This window comes from Trachurus trachurus, assembly GCF_905171665.1.
Source record: "Trachurus trachurus genome assembly, chromosome: 15".
NCBI classification, from domain to species: domain Eukaryota; kingdom Metazoa; phylum Chordata; class Actinopteri; order Carangiformes; family Carangidae; genus Trachurus; species Trachurus trachurus.
In genome coordinates this window covers 24,909,091-24,932,511 of record NC_139906.1, presented here as the reverse complement: position 1 = coordinate 24,932,511, position 23,421 = coordinate 24,909,091, and the positions used below count along the sequence as shown (strand labels likewise).

The window sequence follows — 23,421 nt, the reverse complement described above, 5'->3', positions numbered from 1 at the left end:
CTGATTGAAGCACATGCTCTTGAAATACTGATTGAGGAAGGTTTCCACTCTGTTAAATGGCAAGATAGGAAATACTAAATTTGTTTTGTTTGTTTTGTGCTACAGGCATTATATAGTTTTGACTGCCAGTGCGTCCACAGAAGAAAACCACTTAGAATGGTAAGTGTCACACAACAAAATTTCCTTTTGTCACACAACAAAATTTCCTTTTTTATAGTGTTTCAACTGCATTAGGATATTTTAACTGAGCCAGATGGCGCAGTCGTTCACCATCCCTGAGTGCATTTATTTTAGTGCATATTCACTAGTGTGACATGTTTTGTTCAGAATGTTTGTTTTTTTTTAAGTTCACAATGTTACAGAGAAACAAATCAGTGTTTCCCATACAATAATTTATTTGTGGCGTCCATTCATTCATCTTGGCATACTGCTCTTTCTATGTTATTGTCGTTCACACACACAGACAAGCGCGCATGCATGACAGTAGTGCGCAGTAAAAGCAAAACTCACCACAGTCTCATGTCATGTCACTTGCAAACCTGTGGGAAACACTGCAAATACAACAGAATAAATAATTCCTGAAATGAGTAAACTGCGGTTGTGCAATGAGTGAAGTGCACCAGTTGTTAGCGACACTCTTGTGAGTATATCCTGATGTTTCCCTCAGGATCGGTCTGGTGGAGTCAAAGATTCGTGTTCTTGTGGGAAACTTGGAGAGGAATGAGTACATCACCCTGGCTCATGTCAACCCCCAGTCCTTCCCGGGCTCGAAAGAGAATCGAAATGAGTGAGTCTGTTTTTTCTGTGTTCAAATGGTTACTGAGAAAGTTGACATTGAATACCTTTCCTTTAAAATCAGTCAGAAAATTTGAAGTACTAGTAGAGGTATAAGTTTTTAGTTTTTTTTTTATCTTTTATTGTTCGCATATGAAATATAAACCATTGATATGTTTTTACTAGGGATGCACATTTTGAATTTTTTTTCTGACCGATAACCGACGCTCGTTAACCGATTATTAACCGTTAACCGATGAGATTAAGATGCTTGAAAATTGAAAATTATCGCTCCAATTTTTTTTTTTTTTTGGGCCGTTAAATACACACGTGCGCCGCGACAGAGCAGCGCCACATCCACTGTGCTCTGTCTCAGCTGATCGCGCTCATATGGAGGTTAGATCGTCCAATGTACCGTATTTTCCGCACTATAAGGCGCACCGGATTATAAGACGCACCTTCAATGAATGGCCTATTTTAGAACTGTTTTCATATATAGGGCGCACCGGATTATAAGGCGCATACGTAGATGACCATTTAGTAGCCCGGGCGTTTAATATGCTAAATCGACTTGGACCCCAGGCGTTTATAAGAACCAGGCGCGTATTTGCAACAGGCTACAATTTATTTTTGCAATGAGCAGCACCAGACCATCATGCAAAGAACAAGGAGCTCACCATAGCACCACTGGAACAAAACTACTTTTTCCCCCGACGCATCTTTATTGACATCAGACAATAAATAAAAAGACAGTTTGTCTGTGTTACCGCGACACAGCTGAGCTGATCAGAGCAGTGTTATGAATGATAACGGAAGGGGGGGTCGATCGCGGTAATTTCAACACTGTACATTAGCGCATTTATCTATATCCCTATATCCCTCAGTCTAGCGCGCCTGTGTGTCTGTGTCTGTGTGTGTGTGTGTGTGTGTGTGTGTGTGTGTGTGTGTGTGCGCGCGCCTGCATGCGAGAGAGAGAGAGAGAGAGAGAGAGCGAGAGGAGGGGCTGACTGACAGAAGAGGTGAGAGCCGGTGAAGCGCTGTTAAAAAAAAAAAACTTTTGTTTTCTGTGGAAGACTATGGTAAACACTTAATCGCCCGGGCGTTTAATTGAACCGGCGTTTATTTTGCCAAATGAGGTCGTACCCCGGCGGCTATAAGAGCACAGGCGCGTATTTGCACGCGGGCGATTATTTGGTCATCTACGGTAGAATAGAAGATACTGCAGTCAAACTGGGGTTATGGCGTTATGCATCCCCTAGATGGAGCTGAGTATGAATCAACCAATTAACCAATTGATCCATATATAAGGCGCTCCGTATTATAAGGCGCACTGTCGTTTTTTGAGAAAATTAAAGGCTTTTAAGTGCGCCTTGTAGTGCAGGAAATACGGTAGAACTGTTTTTATACAAAGTGCAGCCAAACACCAGGCTGAAGGAACAGCAGAGCTCCTCTGTGGAGCTGCAGGAGAGCTGCAGGTGAACAGGCTGGAGAGCAGCGACATCCTCGTCCTCTTTTTTTTTTTTTTTTTTCTCAGCGTCGTAGTTACAGGTGATTCACATCTATGTCCGTGTAGGCTACTTTTATTGTCTGACCTTCCTTCATGGGGGCTGCTGCACATACTGTCAGCCCTCCTGTGTAACTTTTTGCTGCGAAATATGACTGAAGGCACGTGACCTCTGCACGTGTCGACACGCCCCCATGAGTTGACGACATAAGGACCTAATAATAATAAAAAAAATAACCGATAGCATTAATCGGTCAAAGTTCTCGTTATCGGTTAACGGTTAAACGGTTAATCATGTGCATCCCTAGTTTTTACTACTGGGGCAAGTCCATCCACTTGTTTTTTTTTTTTTTTTTTTAAACATATGTTTATTGACATTTTAATTTAGTATACAGAATATACAGTAACATATATCACAAACTTGAACAACCCCACCCATCTCTCATCCATCAAGGCCCACAGAGAAAAGAAAAGACAGGAAAGTAAATGACAAATAGCCTAAATCAAAAGTGAATAAGAAGTAAGAATACATAGAGCCATACAATTACACACTCAATGCCGTATCAAGTAATAATAATAATAAAAAAAGAAGGAAAACAAAACAAAGCACAGGAAACAAGACAGCATAGCGACAGCACCCATAATTACAAAGTCAGTGTCAAGCAGTGAGATTCAAGGGTCTGGAGTGGACTGTAGATCCGCGCTTTCAAGGTAGTGCAAGAAGAGGCCCCACATTTCATAGAATTCACCAAGTCTATGTTTAATACTATAAGTTAGCTTCTCCAAAGCTAGGCATAATGATAATTCTTTAAGCCAATGACTAATAGGGGGACATGATGTATTCTTCCAGTACATGGCAATGAGCCGTTTTGAATGGGAAAGGCAAAGATTAATCAATTTAATTTCATGGGATTTTAAGGAAAGATCTTTCGGATAGAGGCCTAAAATACAGAGTTTAGGGGAGACGGGGATAGGTCTGGAAATGATTTGGGAAATTATATGTAATACTTCCTTCCAAAATGTTTGCATTTTCTCACATTCCCAGATACAATGGAAAAAAGTGCCTTTATGAGTATTACATTTTACACAAGTGTCTGGAATATCTGGATTAAATTTATTTAGTTTTACTGGGGTAATGTAGGTCCTCATAATCCAGTTATATTGTATTAATTTGAGTCTCGAGTTGATGGAGAGGTTCTGGGCCTTAGAGCATATTTGACTCCATTCACTGTCTAGTACACATTCCTTTAAGTCCTCACTCCACAATCTCCTTTTTGAATCAGAAGACTCTTTAGAATAAATTAAAAATATATTGTAAAGTGTAGAGATCTGGCCTTTGCTTTGCTGATGCTGGGTTACAAATCGTTCTAACACTGTTAGAGGGGGACAGTTAGATGAATGATTTAACTTAGAGAGAACAAAACTTCGTAGCTGTAGATATTTAAAAAAGTGTGATTGTGGAATGTTGAATCTATCTTTAATTTCGTTAAAGGACATTAGTGTATCACCATTATAAAGGTCCATAATCCTTCTAATTCCTTTGTGTGACCATTGTTTGAATCCTAAGTCTTTCGCACCAGGTTTGAACTCAGAGTTTCCCCAAATAGGTGCAAGGCGAGACAAAGGTGGATTGTCACCTACAGCATTATGAGTTTCATGCCATATGATCAAGGTGTTTCTAACAAATGGATTTAATGTATTTTTCTTCAAGTTCTTAAGAGAGTCTGAATATAAATATGAATCTAGTGCAAGCCCCCTTAAAGTTGTTGCTTCCATTTTTACCCAAGGCAAGTCTGGATATGAGAACCACAAGCGGGCAGCTCTGAGCTGGGCTGCCCAGTAGTACCAAATTAAATTTGGGACCTTTAGGCCTCCTCTGTCAAATGGGAGATAAAGTAATGTAAGTCGGAGTCTTGGGCGTCTGTTTTTCCAAATAAACGTTGTAAGAGTCTTTTTCATATCTTGGAAGAATTTAGGAGGAGGCGGGAGAGGAATTGACTGGAATAGATAGAGGAATTTGGGAAGGATATTCATCTTAAATGCACTTATGCGTCCAATCATAGATAAGGGAAGTGAGGTCCATCTGTTTAGAGATTCCTTGGCTTTTGAAATAACTGGGTCATAATTAGCAGAGACTAATGAATTTAGATTGGGAGTAATAAAAATACCAAGATATTTAAATCCTTGAGGCGCGTTCCTAAATGGATGTTGAATCGTGGAGTGGAGTCGTTCCTGCTGATTGAGGAAGAGGACAGAGGATTTAGTTTTGTTAACTTTGTATCCTGAGGACTTCCCAAACCTATTAATCTCCTCAGCAAGGGCTGAGAAAGATTGTTCCAAGTTCGTCAGAAAAAGTAATGTATCATCTGCGAACAAGGCGATGCGATGTTCTACATCTGCTATTTGAATTCCTTTAATAATAGAGTGATTTCTAATGGATATGGCAAAGGGTTCTAGCGCTAATATAAAAAGCAGGGGGGACAAGGGACAACCCTGACGAGTCCCACGATGGAGATTGAAAGGTTTAGAAATATAATTGTTGGTCATAATCTCTGCGCATGGTCCTGAGTATAAAAGTTTGATCCATTGTCTAAAGTGAGCACCAAAACCAAAGCGGGAGAGTACTTCAAATAGGTATGGCCACTCAACTCTATCGAACGCTTTCTCGGCGTCCAGTGACAGAATGCATGAGTCTTGTGTGTCTTTTTTTTCATGAATTATATTTAAAGTTCTTCTGATATTATAGTACGCCTGGCGATCTTTTATGAATCCGTTTTGGTCAATATGTATTAGAGATGGGAGGCATTTCTCAAGCCTGAGTGCCAAAACTTTAGCAATTATCTTTGTATCCGAGTTCAATAAGGAAATAGGCCTGTAGGATTCACATTTAGAAGGAGGTTTGTCTGGTTTTAATATCAAGGTAATAAGTGCATTTCTCAGAGAGGGGGGCAAGGTACCATTATGAAAAGATTCTACATACATATTCTTCAATGGACTTATCAATTTATTTTTAAATAATTTATAAATATCAATTGGGAGGCCATCTGGGCCTGCTGTTTTCCCTCCTTTCATGTGGTTTATAGCCTCTATAATTTCCTGACTTTCGAGTGTACGGTCCATCCAGGATTTGTCTTGGTCAGATATGGTGGGGACAGGGAGTTGGTTAAGGAAGGGTGTTTGAGCTTCCTCTAATTCTGATTGGTATAGGGTCTTATAATATGTAGCAAAAGTATCATTTATCATAACAGGATCAACAATTATATCACCGTTTGGAGATTCAATACTATTAATAGCTCTTTCTGTATCCAGCTTTTTTAATTGCCAAGCTAATAGCCTCCCACTTTTCTCCCCCTGTTCGTAAAATGTTTGTTTCAGTCTGATTAAGGAATTTTCTGCTTTAGAAGCAGAAAGTGCATTGTATCTGGCCCTGAGGGTAGCCAATTCCTGTGAATGAAGGTTTGACTTGTCTATCTCCCTCTCCAATTGTTTAATTGACTTCTCTAAAGTAAGCATTTCTAAATTTGTTTTATTGGTTATTGAACTTGTGTAGCTAATTATTTGACCACGGATATAAGCCTTAAATGCCTCCCATCTCACCGACGCTGAAGTCTCGTCCTTATTGATGTCAAAAAAGTAGTCTATTTGTGTTCCTACAAATTTCAAAAAGCTGGGATCATTTAGCCATTTAGGATGGAGTCGCCATCGTCGAGGACCATGCACAAGTTTTTGGTCATTATAAATAAGAGATGCTGGGCCATGGTCTGAGATTACAATGGAGTCATAAACACAGTCTATTATTTTTGGAAAAAGATTGTTGGACACCAAGAAGTAGTCAATCCGTGAGTGGCCTTTGGATACATTTGCGCAACACGAGTATTCTCTTTTATTAGGAAACAGTCTCCTCCAGGGATCACATAGATTTAACTCTTTCATAAAATACAGCAGCGTTTTCCTGGTCTGAGTATGGGCTGTGTCAGTGCCAGAGGAGCGATCAAGGTGGGGCGAGATTGTGCAATTAAAATCACCACCGACAAGTAATTCCCCGGGAATGGAGGCTAATAATAGAAAAAGATTTTCAAAAAATTTAGGGCAGTCATCATTGGGTCCGTATAAGTTCACCAGTGTTATGTTTTCATTGAAGAGTGAGCCCTGCAAGATCAAATATCTCCCAGTGGGGTCTGGTATTGTCTTTATAACTTGAAAAGGGAGAGACTTGTGAATTAATGTAATAACTCCCCTTGCATTACTAGAGTATGAAGCAGAGTAGACTTGACCAGGCCAACGCCTCTTTACTTTTAACAAGTCACATGGCATTAAATGAGATTCTTGTAAAAATATAATTGTTGATTTAAGATGTTTAAGTCTAGTCATAACCTGCTTTAATTTAGATAGTTTCCCTAAGCCTCTTACGTTCCAAGTAGTTATTTTTATACTTGAGTCACTATCCATCAATTATCATCTGAGTACTGCGCTGAATATCGCCTAAACACAGACAGTTAGAAAGCATCATGGCATCAAATTGAATTCCACTGATAGATGAGAATAACCCTCCCCTGCTGTCTTCCAGAACTTGACAGCATTCCCCAATACCCCAACAATATGAAATCACAACATAACGCTGGTCCGATCCTACAAAGAGGAGCAGATTAACGATACTCAAACACATAATCAACATTGGCTGCTCAGCTAACGGCATAAAGAAAAAAGAGAGCAGGGAAGTCTCAAAAATAAAAAAAAATAAAAAAATAAAAACCATCCAAAAAATATATATTCTTCCTCTAGTTGTCATGTTGTTTCCACAGGGCGTAAAGAGAGGAGGTAAAAGTAAATAAAGTATTTTCACTCATGACCTCGATCTCAGTCATTATGTCCGTCATGGTGTAATAATAAGAAGAGAAAAAAAAAAGAGGAAAGAAAAAGGAGATACGGATTCTCCGGTCATAGTTCTCACCTTCACCTTCACTCGGGGGACTATCAGTGAAAGTTACGCACCATGTCAGTCATTGGAGAGGCTTCGGACGAACGCCGCAGCATCCTCGGGGGTGTCAAAGATCTGGGACCGGCCTGCGTGTGTCACCCGGAGCCGGGCTGGGTGTAGGATTCCGTATTGGATGTTCCGGGCTTTAAGTTGCTGCTTCACTTCATCAAAGCGCTTCCTCTTGATGTGTGTCTCCCTGGCAACATCTTGGAAGAATTTCACCTCCTGGTCCTTGTACATCACTTTTCCTTTTGCCCTGGCTGCGCGGATCACTCTCTCTTTATCTTTAAAGTTGAGGAAGCGCATTATTAGCGCTCTGGGGATGTTGCGATCTTGGCGACCCTGCAGACGATGAGCTCGCTCGATGAAGAGCGGGTAAGGGAAGGAGCCAGACCCAAGTGTCTCAGGAAGCCATGTCTCCAAGAAGGTAACAGCGTCTCGTCCCTCCGCTCCCTCCGGCAGGTTGATGAGGCGCAGGTTGTTCCGCCGGCTGCGGTTCTCTTGGTCTTCCGTCTTGTCAGTGAGGGATATTACCTGCTTCTGGAGCACGGCAACTTTTTTTTGCAAAGTAGAAACGTCGTCTTCAGTGTCTCCAATACGCTTTTCAGCCTCTTCAAGTCTGGTGGAGAAGTCATTGAAGTTGCTTTTGAGGTCTTTTACAGCTGTTAGGATACCTGTAAAGTTTGTCGTAAACTCATCTCTCATGTTGGTTAAAGCTTTCATGATCACGTTTTCTCCGTCAGTTTCCATGTTAGCTGCGCTGGGTGTTAGCATAACTGGAGAGGCAGAGGAACGACTTGGATCCGCTTCGGTGGGAATAACAAGATGGCTTGACTCCTTTTTTTGTTTTCTCGTTTCCATCACAGGCACGGAAGTTGTAGCGAATCTTTTGGGGGGTTTTAATGAGCTTCTAGGATAGAGACTGTAGGATTAGCCGTTAGCTTTGGGGGAGCAACCGTCGACGCGTGTGTTCAGCTCGCCGCCATGTTGAATCTCCATCCACTTGTTTTTATTTGTTATTTATTGTCATGAATATTGATTAAAAAGTTAATACGTTGATCTCATTGGATTTTCTCTTGATCAGTAAAAATCTGATGCGACAACTACTGATGGAAACGGTTCTTTGCCTGACAAATATGAAATTCAAATACATTTACGTTGCACGCAGTGACGTAAATGGCCATACGTCTTGCTGTACGTCACTGCGTCAAGTGGACAGATGCTGAGAGTAGGTGTTTCCTTAATTGGATGTATGTGAAAAACATATTGGCAGTTTTAGACAAGTGTTGAAGTCCTACAGTCTATGGTTGAAGTGCAGGTTGAATATCAAAACCATCAAGACCACTCCAGTAACTCCAGTAATCAATGAAGCTTGATATAATACATTTACGTTGCACGCAGTGACGTAAATGGCCATACGTCTTGCTGTATGTCACTGCGTCAAGTGGACAGATGCTGAGAGTAGGTGTTTCCTTAAAGCAGATATCAGCTTCACGGCCGTTTCGGCTAATGCTGCGTTCAAGGCAGGCTTTTGAAACCGTAAGTTACAGCTTCAAGTCACAACTACGACTTGGTAGCGTTCCAGGTAACCCGTAGCTCGTGTTTTTACCATCCTGTTGTCTGTGAAAGTTCCCTATAACGGCCACTCGTAACTTCCGACCCGTGAACTCGTACCAGATCGAACTGGTATGACTTCACAGGAAGGAAAAACACAAAGTACGAGTTTCTTTGAACTAGAGTTGTCACGATACCAAAATGAGTAACCACGGTACTATACCAGACAAAGTATCACGGTTCCGGGTAATATCACGATACTGCAACCTTTTTTTATAATTATTATTTTTATGAACTGCCATGTATTTGTACAAGTTATAAATACTTATTAATTACTTATAATGTTGTTTGGTGCATGATAAACATAATACTGGTGAAGTAGGAATTAGACTGAAACAAATATTTTTAAATAAGCAATAAAAAACAAATAAATGAAGTTAGAATTTATATGGTTGAAAATAAATAACCATTCAGTCTCTAGCACATTAATTTATGTTTAACAAATATAAATAATCAACTTAGGATAAAAACAAATCCACTGTCTTTTTAAAAAATCCATTTGACAATAATGCTTCTTCATAATAAACCATAGAGGACAAGATACAATGAACAGGAACTGATTCCCTGTGAAAACTACATTTTAATGCATTTTCTAGGTGCTTTATACTTGGACATCCCTTAACTCTTTATTCCTCAGCCTGTACACGGAGCATATAGCCTGATATTAGCCAATGAGAAAATAAACAGAGCTAAATTAATTAAGTGCCACTGACGACGACGCCGCGGCAGACTCGCCGCTCGGGCCCGGTGCTTCTGCCGTGGTCAGTGTGTTGTCTCGTGTTTGTGAAGCCGTGCGCGTCTGTGCGAGACAGAACTTTAGCTCGTTGTTTGTTTTGAAGCGAGTTTCTATCGAAGCGGAGCTGTCTCAGCTGTCTGCATGAGTCCGTTCTTGCCGGCATGAACACACGAACAGCCAATCAGATAACAGACGGGCGGACCCAGCGTGCGGAAACAGCCTATAATATCCCCGGACATCACCAGTAACAGGCAAACAGCCAATCATTCAGCAGCTGTGTAGTTAGGTTGCAGTGTGTGCATGTGGGTTTTGTTTACAAGGGAGTAGCATGCAGTGAGAAGCCGGGAGGAGAGGAGGGGCGGCCGCTACGTAGCGGAAACTGGCACCGGTAGTAGTAATCCACGGTAGTACCGTCGTGTAGAATTTCTAGTATAGTAGGAACCGTTACGTTTTGGCACCGCGGGGTACTGTGGCTACCGTGGGTATCGTGCAACTCTACTTTGAACGCACCATGAGTTAGCAGCCCCCGCCCTTGTCAGGCATCAATTGGTCCTCGTGCTACGTCACCACATTCACGCGCATCCCTTGGCTGCACACACAGCCCTTCATGCCGTTCTCTCTCCTCATTGGATAACACTTGTATCCCACAAGGAAAATTTTCTCCTCGGGTTACAGCAGAGCAGAGTGACGGAGAGACTCGTGTTTAGGCTGAAATACTTCATGTAAGTGATTGCTGACGGAAAATAGGACTATTTAGGACTTATATTAACAAAAACATTCCACTGATATCTGCTTTAATTGGATGTATGTGAAAAACATATTGGCAGTTTTAGACAACAAAGGCTTCAGAAATGCCTTAATTCTTAAGGAACTCGAGAAGGAAATGGCGAAGGAGGGATATTATGCAAGCCATGGGACGTCCTGAGGTGCAGGGTTACATGGCATAGAAGAGGGAGTTATCCACCAGTGGTTCAGGGGGGAAAACAAAAGTCAAGTTTCCCTTTGATGAAATGGATCAATCCAGGCAGCAGCTCCTAGTAGTATTCGATTTTGCAATTCACTGCAAAAATGAATAGAAACAAGCTAAATTGCAAGAAAACAATTCAATACACCAATATGATCGCGAAACAACACAACATCATTACGCACGGCTTATTATTCAATTTAAAGGTCTGATGGAATAGATGGAAACGCACTTGAACCGACATTATTCACATTAATATTTTTATCCATCTTTAGATAATTCGATTGACAAGTGGATGGAAACATGTTTACTAAGTCATGGTTTCCATTGTTGGCAATGTCATGTTAGATTGACTGGCTGCAGTTTTAAAGTAATTTGCATTTCCTCATCAGCATCATTAACTTTATTAGCTAACTTATTTAATTCTTTTGAATCTTGTGTGTTTCTGCAACAGGAATGACTTTGTCTCCATGTGGTTCATTGGGATTATTTTCAAGAAAGTGGAGAATGCAGAGAGTGTAAACATTGACCTGACGTACGACATCCAGTCCTTCACAGACACTGGTAAGTTCTATAATATGACTCCTCCACATTTTCTCGGGGTATACGATATAAAATATATTATCATTATTATTACCTACCAAACACCACATAAGAATACTGAAACGATAAAAGAACATGTACATTATCAACATTAGCAACTTTTATTAACAACAAATAGCTTATAAATTAATGTGGATGATGTTAAGGACAGGACTGTGCTCTCCAGTCTGTTCACCTGCAGCTGCACAGAGGAGCTGTCAGGAGCTCAACATTAGAAGATCTAACTGCAGCAGATCTGCAATAGATGTTGTATACAGACAAGAAAACTGTTTACAACACTGATTATGGGAAAACATGGAAATGGTTGACGAGGGCTGATGAAGGCAGGGAGAGCAGGCGAACTCGAGAATCGATTTTGAATCAAATCGTGACCCTAAGAATCGGAATCAAATCGTGAGACACCCAAAGATTCCCACCCTTAAAATGTATATAAATATATTAGGGCTGTCAATCGATTAAAAAAAATTAACTAATTAATCGCACAATTTCCTGTAATTAATCGTGATTCATTTATCAACAAATAAACTGTATTTGTCCGCTTACGACTTTATAATGAATATTTATTAATGTATTATCATCAAATAGTGTAGAATAAACACAAAGAAAGTATATTTAAAGTTTAAAGAAAGCCAGTTTATCTCCTGTGAAGTACACATTTGGCACAAAAAGGCACCTTGCTTATATTCTCCAACAGAAATAATAACAAAGCCCAGGCCTACATGTGTTGAAGTCCTACAGTCTATGGTTGAAGTGCAGGTTGAATATCAAAACCATCAAGACCACTCCAGTAACTCCAGTAATCAATGAAGCTTGATATGTAATGTTCTCTGCAGTGTACCGACAAGCCAACAACATTAACATGCTGAAGGATGGGATGAAGATTGAAGCAACACATGTAAAGAAGAAACAGCTCCATCAATATCTTCCGCCTGAGCTGGTGCAGAAGAAGAAGAGGGTGAGAAATATTTCTATGCATGTGGGGACGTATGATTTTATTTTTATTTTTTTTAGCTCCGTCATGATTATCATCCTCTTACTTTACCACTCTGAATTGTTTCTCTTTATTCTCTCCCTTTTGTCTGTCGTGCAGAGCATAGCGGAGTGCAACCGTAGCTCTAATGGTGGGAGCTCTAAGCGTATCTCTCTCGACAGCAGTCATCTGGACAGTTCCAGAGACACAGATTCAGGGACTCCCTTTAGCTCTCCAGCCACCAAACCCACCAAGCCTGCAACTGACACAGAAGATGGGTATGCTATACTTGTTGTGTTGTTGCTCTTCACATCTGAAATTAATTTTTAATAGGCATAATTGTCTTTAATTTGTGTGTTTCTACTGGATAAAATGAACACCATACATTGATCTGGCTCAAATACAGTCACCATGCCGAGTAAATGTTCCTTCTTCTCTGTATTTTTCAGTGCCAGCCCACCCAAACAGCTTTTTGTGGAAAGCTCTCCAGCATGCAGTGCAGCACCAACTGCTCAAGACCAGGGCATGTCTATCCCTGTCATTGGCTCAAGTGAGTTTTTGCACGAGTTAATACACAGCGATTATGTTGATCATAAAAAATAAAGCAGTTTTTTGTTTTTTTTGTCTTCCTGGTGGCTGTCTCTTTGAGATAGGTAGGTAGGTTGGATGATTGATTGAAAAATGTATTTTGTATCAGACGGCCGTTGGGGGAGTGACAGAGTCCAGCCTCACCGGAGGGACTGCGTCAGGCTGGAATAAACCTTATTGGATGATAAACATAACAGACAGCTTTTATTTTGAAATGACAGGCGGGAAGTTATCTGATGTATCGGTGGACCGCAGAAAACTATGTTGACAGGCGCCTTGGATAAAGTGGGGGCAGTTCAGATGTAGTGTCTTTTGCGCACACACTTTCAATTAAATAGTTACTAGCTAGAGGGGTCCAAACTGATGCATAGTTATTTGCCAAATGAAGTGAACATTTTTGGCAGCTGACCCCCCTTGAGTGAGGTGTACTTATTCTCTCAAAGCCGTCTTTTTAATGAGAGATTTGCTCTCTCTTTAACTGGGAATCTGGGATATGTCTGGGATTGTAATTGGGATGGATGGATATACTATGTAGAGTTCTCAACGGGCCTGAAAATTACAACCCGAACCGACCCGACCCGTGGGTTATTAAAGGATAATTTCCGTTTTTTACAACCTGGACCTTATTTCTAGCATAAAATACGATCATTTACTCACCCAGACAACTTTGGTGTCATTTGGAGTTGTTTTGACGAAATTAGCCCCAGTGGAGCGGCGCGTATCCGTATAATGCGAGAGCACGGGGCACGCAATGCAGCCTCTAAATAACACATTATCCGCCGCAAAACTCGTTCATTTCGCCAATATTTTCTTATGATACACTAGTGCTATTCCCCTCCGAGCCCGTGGTGGCATGTTATCAACATGCTGCGCCTGTAGGTTGACTACTAACCTCTGATCTGGATGATGTCATCTCCGACCGCTGCCCGGCTCATTCTGATAATAATCATTCCGCTTCAGCATTCAGGTCCATTTTTATCTCAACTAGCCGGAGCTTTAGTGAGTCCAGGTTGAGGAGAGGAAGCCTGTGGAAGCTGAACTTCATCCAGCTGCTCATTTAGTTCTGACAAGTCAAAAACACGCAGAAACGAACCATAGCATCAGCGGTAGCAAGTTAGCCGCGCCGGGCAGCGGTCGGAGATGACATCATCCAGATCAGAGGTTAGTAGTCAACCTAGAGACCCCGGATGTTGTTAACATGCCACCACGGGCTCGGAGGGGAATAGCACTATTGTATCATAACAAAATATTGGCGAAATGAACGAGTTTTGCGGCGGATAATGTGTTATTTAGAGGCTGCATTGCGTGCCCCGTGCTCTCGCATTATACAGATATACGCGCCGCTCCACTGGGGCTAATTTCGTCAAAACAACTCCAAATGACACCAAAGTTGTCTGGGTGAGTAAAATGATCTTATTTTATGCTAGAAATAAGGTCCAGGTTGTAAAAAACGGAAATTATCCTTTAAGCCCGGACCCGACGGAACCCGACAGACCAGCATTAATTATCTACCCGAACCCGGCCCGAAAAAAAAAGCAGCGTGCTTTCTTTGCAGCGGGAGGTGCCGCTGCTGGGGACGCAGCACTCGCCTTCTGCCTCACGTCATCTGGCCCCTCCGGTACCGGCCTGCTAACGGGCGGGACTTAACGTAGCTACTGCTGTAGGCTATTGCCCTTTGATCAGCGGGCAGCGGGCCCAATTGATTACATTTCCGCTGTGGGAACGGTGAGCCTTTGTGGAGATTTATACACCAACCAGTGCGCGTGCTGTTGACGCACAGCTGCAGCTGTGGAGTAGACACATGCCTATCGTAATGTTTCAGTGGTTCTGCCCACAGCAGCACAAGATGCAGAGTGGGATATTTGTCTGAGACTCACACATGAACAAACAACAATTTACACCATAAATGTGTTTTATGAGGGGTAAAAAAGGAAGCCCGAGTTCCGACCCGACCCGAGTCACTTTCATATTTTTTCGACCCGAACCCGGCCCGAACCCACGGGTCCCGTCGGGTTTGTCGGGCCGGCCGGTTGAGAACTCTAATACTATGTGCCTAGCATGAGCCATGTAACTACTTGCACACAGAAATTCTAGTGTCAAAACGCTCCAAAAAGCGTAATTTCCATATAAAAAATTCTCCCGGGAGAGGATACCCCTGGACCCCCCCCAAACTTGGTTTGGTTTCGGACCTTGTCACCTTTTTCACTCTCACGAGTTTGCAGGTCTACAAATAATCCTAAACCTGTAGAGAACAGTAGCGGTTAACAAAGGGCATGATGATATTGGAAAAGTTGAAAATGTGTCCCTTTTCTTTGTCTTTTCTCACGCTGCAGAGCCCCCGGTTAAAGCAAAGCCTCCTTCCCCACCAGCCAGCAGCTCTATCACCCCAGTGCTGAGTGGCATTGTTCAGCCCAACGCGACCAGCAGCCCCAAAGAGGAGCCCAATGGCCTGGAGGAGGAGGAGGACTCTGTCAATGGAGCTACGACCAAGAGACCACACTCGCCTACACAAGAAGACCTGGCCAAGAGACACAAAGACACAGAGGTTAGAGGTTATTCTCAGTTCATGGCTGGAGTTACAGTTTAGATGTGTTTTTCAATACCTAACTAAATGTGCCCCTAATTCTGTAACTGTTGTGGTTTTGCTGCAGGTGGTGTCCAATGATGACTCTATTTTCAAAGAGCCATATCCACCATCTTCCGAGTCCCCTACACAAGGAGAAGGACCCAATACTGTAGGTACCTCCTGCTCCATCAGCTTTTATTAACTGGTTATATACAACTAACTAACCTATAGATTTCATTCTGTCTCTTAACCATCAGACCCCTACTTCTGGATCAAAGGCAAAGCCGATTCCAACTATCGATACCTCAAGGACACAGGTAATATCCTTTTGAACCATGACCTCTGTCTTTATAGCTGAGTTGTTTGATTTTAATCAACATAAGGCTGTGAGGTATACTTTTGTTAAATCAGTAAGAAAGTGACTTAATTTGATTGATATTGTTCTTACCGCAGAGACTTCCGAGCATGGAGCTACCAGATGCCTCCTCGCCTCTCCCAGCCAGCAACAGTTGTCGTGTTGTGAAAAACTCAATTAAACTGGCCCTCAACCGCCACAAGTGAGTTTCATTCATTATTGCAACAGCCACAGGGCGATTGAAACTGATGTTATTTAATTGTCTTTAAAGGGATAATTAACCCAAAATTCAAATTTCACTCATTATCTACTCACCCTCATGTCGACTAAGGGCTGGGAGAAGTTTCAGAGTTGTGCCTTCTCTGAGTTACAGCGGGGCTCCATGCAGCACTGCATGCCCATATGACGGTTGCGAACAGGCCTCACTTTTCTTCATCCAAAAACATACCACACACCAAAAACCATCCAAATACCTCCATAGTGCTCGTCTGTAATGTCCCTCTTGTATTGAAGCCCCAACATGAGAAATTGTTCCGAAAAAAATTAAATAAGTATAGGTTTTAAGCTTGTTTGTAGCGGAAGCTCCAAGTGTTGCTCTGCCGGAATTTCGCGCGATTTGCGGAGCCGTGAACTGGGTAATCGCGCGAGACAGGCAAAGCAGTGAAATGAGACACTGGGAGCTTCCGCTACAAACAAGCTTAAAACCTATACTTATTTAATTTTTTTCGGAACAATTTCTCATGCTGGGGCTTCAATACAAGAGGGACATTACATACGAGCTGTATGGAGGTATTTGGATGTTTTTTTTGGTGTGTCTTTTGGGACGAAGAAAAGTGAGGCCCGTTCGCAACCGTCATATGGACATGCAGTGCTGCATGGAGCCCCCCCTGTAACTCAGAGAAGGCACGGAGGAATCTCTCAGACTTCTCCCAGGCCTTAGTCAACATGAGAGTGAGTAGATAGACAATGAGTGAAATTTGAATTTGGGGTGAACTATCCCTTTAAGTATTTACTTTGTTAAATTCACCTGTATGTTTGAATGTCTTGCAGCATCACACCTCCAAAGCCCCCAGTGTTTGAAGGCACCCTCAACACTGACACTCCACCACCTGCCAGTGAAGAAAAGGGCATGTCCATTCCTGTCATTGGCTCAAGTAAATACTATATCTGTTCTTACACTAGCAGCTTGTGCAATTGAACTTGTAATGGTGCACAGCACTGTTTACTAAATAACACAGCAGCCTTTTTTTTTTTTTTTTTTTTGTAATTTATTTTTTATTGACATTCAGAAACAGACATTCACAGCATATACATCATGTGAACATACTTCTTACATCTGTTGTCTGCCCTAAATGCCGGAATTTATTTTAGTTTATATCCAAGTTATGAGAAGAAAAACTTACAACCATAACAACAATTGAAACAAACAGACAAAAAAACTATGTACTGGTAGGGAGTGATCTTTCTCATACATCATAACTATTGGTTTGTGAAAATAAAATCCGGCCTATGTGGCGTGACATATTTGACCCAGTTTTCCCAATATGATGTAAATTTCTCCAATTTGTGATTAACAAAAGCTGTTATCTTTTCCATTTTATAAATGTCCATTGTGATATCCATCCATATATTTATGGTTGGGCTCTCCGGTGATAACCATTTTCTGGTCACAGCAGCCTTTTTAAAGATGAAAATAAGCCCATAACCAACTTCATCTAGATTTGCTCTTAAAGGATTTTTGTTAATTTTCTTAACGATAAGCTCTGGCAGGGTTCCCTAATTCTGGTGTGGTGCTGTTTCGGCACTGGCCGTTTTATAGTCCAAAATTAATAATTATGTCTATTGATTCAGCTGATGCTCTTTTTTGCTGCACCACCTCTATCTATATAGAGCTTATAGACACACACTGTGATCTGATCTGATAGTTAAACATCATAGGTAAGTGTAAGCCTATAAAAGTGAAGGCTGCATGACATCTTTTACAAGGAGGCAGAGAGAAGTCTGGTGGGAAAGAGGAGCGGTTTTCGAAGTTAGGCCATGATATAGTATTTATTTCTGATTTAGCCGCTGCTCCTTTTTTTCCACCGCCTCTCTCTATATACAGCTCATAGACAGGCTCTAGCGCAGTGTCCCGCCTCTAGTACATCTGATTGCTTAAACATCACAAATAACAGGTAATGAGCCTTTTAAAAACGAGGGCTGAACTAGGGATGCACATGATTAACCGTTAACAATAACAAGAACTTTGACCAACTAATACTATTGTTTTTTTTGTTTTGTTTTTCTAATTTTAATTGGCTCCTTATGTTATCAACTCTTGGGGGCGTGTCGTGCATTATGCAGCGCAGTCCCCATGAAGGAAGGTCAGAAGACAACGTACAGGACACCTGCGTGTGTGTCACCTGTATGGACGGTGCTGCTATTAAAAAACAAAACAAGACATTTTTAAAAAAGGGCTGCGCTGTGCTCTGCTCTTGTATAAAAAGCGTTCAACATGTGAAGATCTAACTTTTACCTGAGTGCTGCTCCTGTTGGCATAAATATTAAAGATATGAAAATGGTAAAACAAAAACTTTCTTGAAGAGTTAACACTGAATCAAAATGAGGAGCCTAACTGTAGAATGTTTTTGTTCTCTTTCTCTCTGTAGAACATGTGGCGCCCCCCATTGGCAACTCCATCCCCACATTGGTGAGCAGGGGAGCTGAGCCACTGAATGGATCGGCCTCCAAGAGACCCCACTCCCCATCTCTTGAGGAGCAGGCCAAGAGGCTGAAAGAAACAGAGAAGGCCAGAATCCATATAGCCTAAACATAACAATGGAGAGTGGATTCATACACAACAGAGGTGGGGGATTTACATGTAAGTCAAACACCGAGATGGTAACTTCACACAAGGACAGGAAGTGGGTTCAGTCTCAAGAGTCAAGCAGCAAGACGGATACCTCTCCTCAAATCCTGATTTGTCAGTGGATAGGTGATTTGGTCGGTGTTGTCTGCGCCCTCTGTCACACTCACTACCAGAGGGCATTAACACAACTTCATGGAGATATCTGACATGAGAACTTAAGCAACAGTTTTTTACTCATCTTGTCCTTCAGTGGTTGAAAGTGCACACTGCAATGACAGGAAATGAGTTGTTCCTCTTTTCATTTTTCCCTTTTTTCCTATATTAACATGTTTTAAAACAGCCCAAAATGTTTATCGACGCTTGCTACACACATTTCTTGTGTATGCTGATTTAATTTTTCTTGTCTTTTTTTTTTTTTGTTCCCTTTTCTCCCAAACAGAAACCTGTACAGTAAATGTTGATGTACATAACTTTTTTGTCTTAAAAAAAACAAAAACAAAAGATCACTGTTAAGTCTTTTGACCATTCTATAGTAGTTTTATCTAAAAAGAAAAAAAAACATTTAAAAAAATTGTAATTTCTTGTTTTTCTCTACTGCTCGTCCAACAAATGTCTGAAGCCCTGGATATCTTTTGTAAACACTGTAGGTTTGGACACTTGCAGGGAGGATTTATTGAGGGTTTGCTCATGGTGGAAATCACAACCACAACTCTTTGGGCTACCATGACATCCTAAAGAGGACTCTAGGGTAGTTATCAGACCTGCAGTATGTAGGCGATCAGACGCCCAGTGACATCAGTGCTTCTCAGGTGCCCATAAGAGCAAGAAAATTAACCTCACAACAACAGGAAACATCAAGCATGTTCTGGAAGCCATGACATGGGTCTGAAGCTTTTTGGTGTTGCGCTCTTGGGAGGGTTAGTAGACAACAGCAGAGGGATCATCAATACTCTATGCTAATCCGTCTGTTCAGAAGCTTCTCAGTCACGGCTGTCATCTAAACGAAAAAGGTTGGGGGTTCTGCCTACTTTCCATTGTCAGTTTAAGCCTGATGCCTGCTCAGTGTGGTTGGCACAAAAAAGTGAGTGCTGGACAGGTCACGAGATAGTTGTCAAAAGTGTTTAAACTATGGTTTTGTGTTTGTAACTGTGATTGACAGATGAACACCTAAAATGCTCCTATAATCCATCAGGAAGGCTAAATAACAAATTGGTTTGGATACTGTTTGACCCCCCCCCCCCCCATCGCTGCCACCATTGTTCTGTTACCTATTATTGAAGCTCGATCTTAATGAAGCGAAGTCCTGATTGTTCGTGTTCCATGTCCATGAAAGAGTTTGTGGTGCTTTTGTGAAAAATGGTTCAAAGTTTTTTGAGAGTTGTGCTGGTTTGTGTGTATGCATGCATATATGGTTGACTGTGTGTGCGTGCATGCATAAAAGGTTTATGTGCTGGAGATGGATGGAATTCCCTTCGTTTTGGGTGGTAACCCTCTGCGCCTCCTGTGGAGGTTCTTAAAAAAGGCATCTCCTCGGACCACAGGTGGGGGGTCAGGAGACGACTTTTTCCTGCCTTTGGCCCCAACCCTACATCTTTATGGTCTGAAGTTGGGTTTCTTTGTGTTGGTCTTCAGCACAGAGGTTCTATATAACAAAGTACTTATAAGCACCCTCTTCATAGTAGCAGGTAAGAGAGTTGGGACACAGACTCTTTTCCAGCATCAGTTTCCCCAACAAAATGTACAGAGAACATTTTTTTCAAATTCATATTCTTCATTATTGGGGGTTTTCTTATCACTTTATTTATATTTGCATATTTGTACCATGTTATCTTTTTTTTAATAGCATATAGCAGGTAGGTCTTTTTTGAATGAAATCTGCACCACTCTGTTTCAGACAACTCATGTTTTCCTGTTCAGAAACATTTAACAAAACAGGTAATTTAGATGTTTGTTTCTAAAATGTATTGAAAGGGTATTTTTGTATGTGTTTATCACTTCCTTTAAATCAATCTGTACACCAATTAAACCCCATAAACTACTCTGGTGTGTGTTTGTTTTTATTTATATATACATATTACAGTGCTGTCATGTGTTGTTGTATTGCAGTAATCCGATGAGCAGGAAATGTAGGAATGGCTGTTTTTTTTTTTACCACCAAGGAGTGTTTTGGGTGAAAAACGAATGCTTGCAATCAACTCAGAATCATAAAAAACCCCTAGTTTGACCCCTCACAAGTTACTTTAAAGCCAAATTAAACATTTCGGAATTTTCTAAAACCATGTGAGGACATTCAGGGTGGCAGCTAAAATAGCCTGAATAAATATACGTGGGACAATATTTCAGGTTGGGATCATCAACGGGTTTTTTTTGTTTTTGTTTTTATGTACCATATATGATTTAATCATAGCAATCTTCATCTCTACCAATTCCCCATGCCAGACAAAAAGAAAATGGGGTCAGTTGTCTCTGTAGGATGTATAGTTCAGGAGCCATATAGATTTACATTTTTCAATTTTCACAGTCGGAAATCCAGGATGCCCTTAAAAGATGGTAAAAAAAAATCTGCATGGGACAATAATTGACACAGTAGTAAACTGTATATTAGGTAGGCCATATAAGCAAATTATAAAGAACACATCCAAAATGTATTTCAAACTGTATATGAAACAAATTCCTTGTGTATGACGTCATACAAGATCAACACTACATCTTCTGTCAATGGACGGCCTCTTAAGGCATTGGAAGTTGGCTGTAGTCAGAGAACATGCACTAAAGCAGTTATAATAAATCGAATAATCTAAAAAGAAAACTAAATTTCTGACATTAACATCCCACAATAAGATTATTGTGACTGAACAACACAACCACCGTTTGTGAGGAAATCAAATGTGAAAATTAAATTAACTTGTTCTACTCTCCCTCCTCTTTGTAAATCCCGTCTCAGTTTTAACAGATAAAGACACCACATCTAAAACCGAAAAAAGACTAGACATTACATAATAACTTGATTTTGACTGAAGAACATCATTGCACTGGTTGATGATGTCTTCAGTGCTGTTCTGCTCCTTTGGAGTGCCTCTGCTTGGTCGATGAAACTGAAGATATTATCATTACAAGTCACCCCCCTTTCTTGTCATGGCCACATTGTCTCACAAACACATAAAAAAAAAAACAAATTTTGAAATAATCAATAAGTTGATTTTAGACCTAGATTCACTCACACAAAAGAACGTGTTAGCCTACTGTTCATTTCTGCCACTGTGACAGAGGAAGAAATACACTGAACATACATGGACTTACCTGAACAGGTGAGTTCTAAAGCAAACAGATGGGAATATGGTGTAGCTGATGGTATATACACCATATGTCTATGGTATACACTCCCTCAGGGTTAATCCAGAAAGAACACATTCACATCTGCAGTTTATCAGTCAAACGTTCACTTTGTCTGTGTGTGTTTGTTAATCTGATCTGAAGACTGCAGGACACAGTCTCTATATTATCCAGCTAAGAAGACAACCAAAGTACATAACCACGGGAAGATATTTGGGGTCAGGGGGTCAGACAGCTCCTCTTAAAACATTCTTCATATGACACATATGCACTTTGCAAACTTGCAGTCTTTTTGAGAACTGAGCTGGGTATGCAATGACAGACAGGACAATTCTGAGGTCAAACAAACTGCAACAGTGATACTGCTTCTTCTTGCACACTGGTTTCCCAACCAGAACCGCTATTAAACTATTAACTTGATGATCATCGCCATCAAGCCCATGGTGGTGATGTTATTAATTAATTAATGTGTAGCTACAGCATGGTTCGCTCCTTCTCTTTCTTTTTCCCTATGTTCTATTTTCTTGGTTTTGTTTCATTAATATTATAAAGTCATAAAGGTATTTGACTTTGTGATGTATGCAGTCTTCAGGGATGTAAAGAGCACATTAGGTGGATAATGCAGCAAGTGCATTAGCTCCCTCTGCTGTGTGCAAAGGAAAGAAAAAAAAGCTTACAGCACCTGGTATTCCCAGGTGGTCTCACATCCAAGTACTAACTAGGCCTGACCGTGGTAAGCTTCCATGATCGGACGAAATCGGGTGTGTTCAGGGTGATATGGCTCTAAGCAACTATGTTACTGACAAATACAGTATGAAGCAAAGTGCACTGCCTGTGACTGATGGTTATGCTCCTCTTTTCCAGGTGGAGGTGCTGTAAAAATATCACAGAACTTTGGTTATAATAGTGCTGGTTGGTCTGTCTTTGTGCTCTGTTTTAAATGGGAATTTGGGAGAACCATGAATGTGAATTATTAGCATGGAGGGCAGGATCCCAGGGTGATCAAAGATGTAGACAGATTCCATCATGAAGATAAATTGTTGTGAAGAAATTGAGTAAAATGAATATCCATATTTCCTCAAACTTATGACATTTCTCTCAGTCAGGGAGATTCCTTTCCTTTTTGGCTCTCCTCCCTTACGATGTTGTAGCAATCCTCCTCCACCTGAGGGCGCAGTGGAGGAGAACATCAGTAGGAACCACAGGCACCACACTTGCTTATTCAAGCAGAACAATTTACTGACTCTTTGTAAACCTGTTGGATCATTGTAAAGTGGGTGTCTCATGACCTTTTAATTGAGCAACTTCCCTTTTTCACAGTGGACAATCTCACTTGTCAAAGTAGGAGGAGCACGGGTGTTACATGACTTGATCCTGCTAGTTTTTCTGAAGGGTGAACTATTGATAGAGGAAGTTGAATTAGATAAAATACATGGAAAGAAATGGTGCTGCTGCTGACCCTTTCTTTTTTTTTTCTTTTTTTTTTTTTACAAAGTACGATCTTGCATGCGAAAAAACCTTTTGCTGAAGCAATAGTTACACTGTAGACTAATAAATGCAGAAATTGACAGTGTAGGCTAATCGTTTG

The 23,421-nt window shown here is 41.0% G+C and overlaps 1 protein-coding gene across 3 annotated transcripts in view; it reads left to right on the top strand.

Annotated features, from left to right (window-relative positions):
- papolg (poly(A) polymerase gamma) overlaps positions 1-20,524 on the top strand; it is a gene marked incomplete at its 3' end in the record, with an annotated part of 34,834 nt that extends 14,310 nt beyond the window's left edge. For 2 of the 3 annotated variants that reach the window (XM_083988000.1, XM_083988002.1), the window contains 12 exons: positions 106-159; positions 668-787; positions 11,025-11,134; positions 12,007-12,128; positions 12,264-12,421; positions 12,593-12,693; positions 15,065-15,276; positions 15,383-15,466; positions 15,555-15,614; positions 15,751-15,854; positions 16,703-16,806; positions 18,301-20,524. In XM_083988000.1, the coding sequence (XP_083844126.1) occupies positions 106-159; positions 668-787; positions 11,025-11,134; positions 12,007-12,128; positions 12,264-12,421; positions 12,593-12,693; positions 15,065-15,276; positions 15,383-15,466; positions 15,555-15,614; positions 15,751-15,854; positions 16,703-16,806; positions 18,301-18,461 (1,390 nt within the window). The remainder of the gene's footprint in view (positions 1-105; positions 160-667; positions 788-11,024; positions 11,135-12,006; positions 12,129-12,263; positions 12,422-12,592; positions 12,694-15,064; positions 15,277-15,382; positions 15,467-15,554; positions 15,615-15,750; positions 15,855-16,702; positions 16,807-18,300) is intronic. The other variant, XM_083988001.1, reaches the window with a different exon arrangement.
- Positions 20,525-23,421: the final 2,897 nt, after the last annotated feature.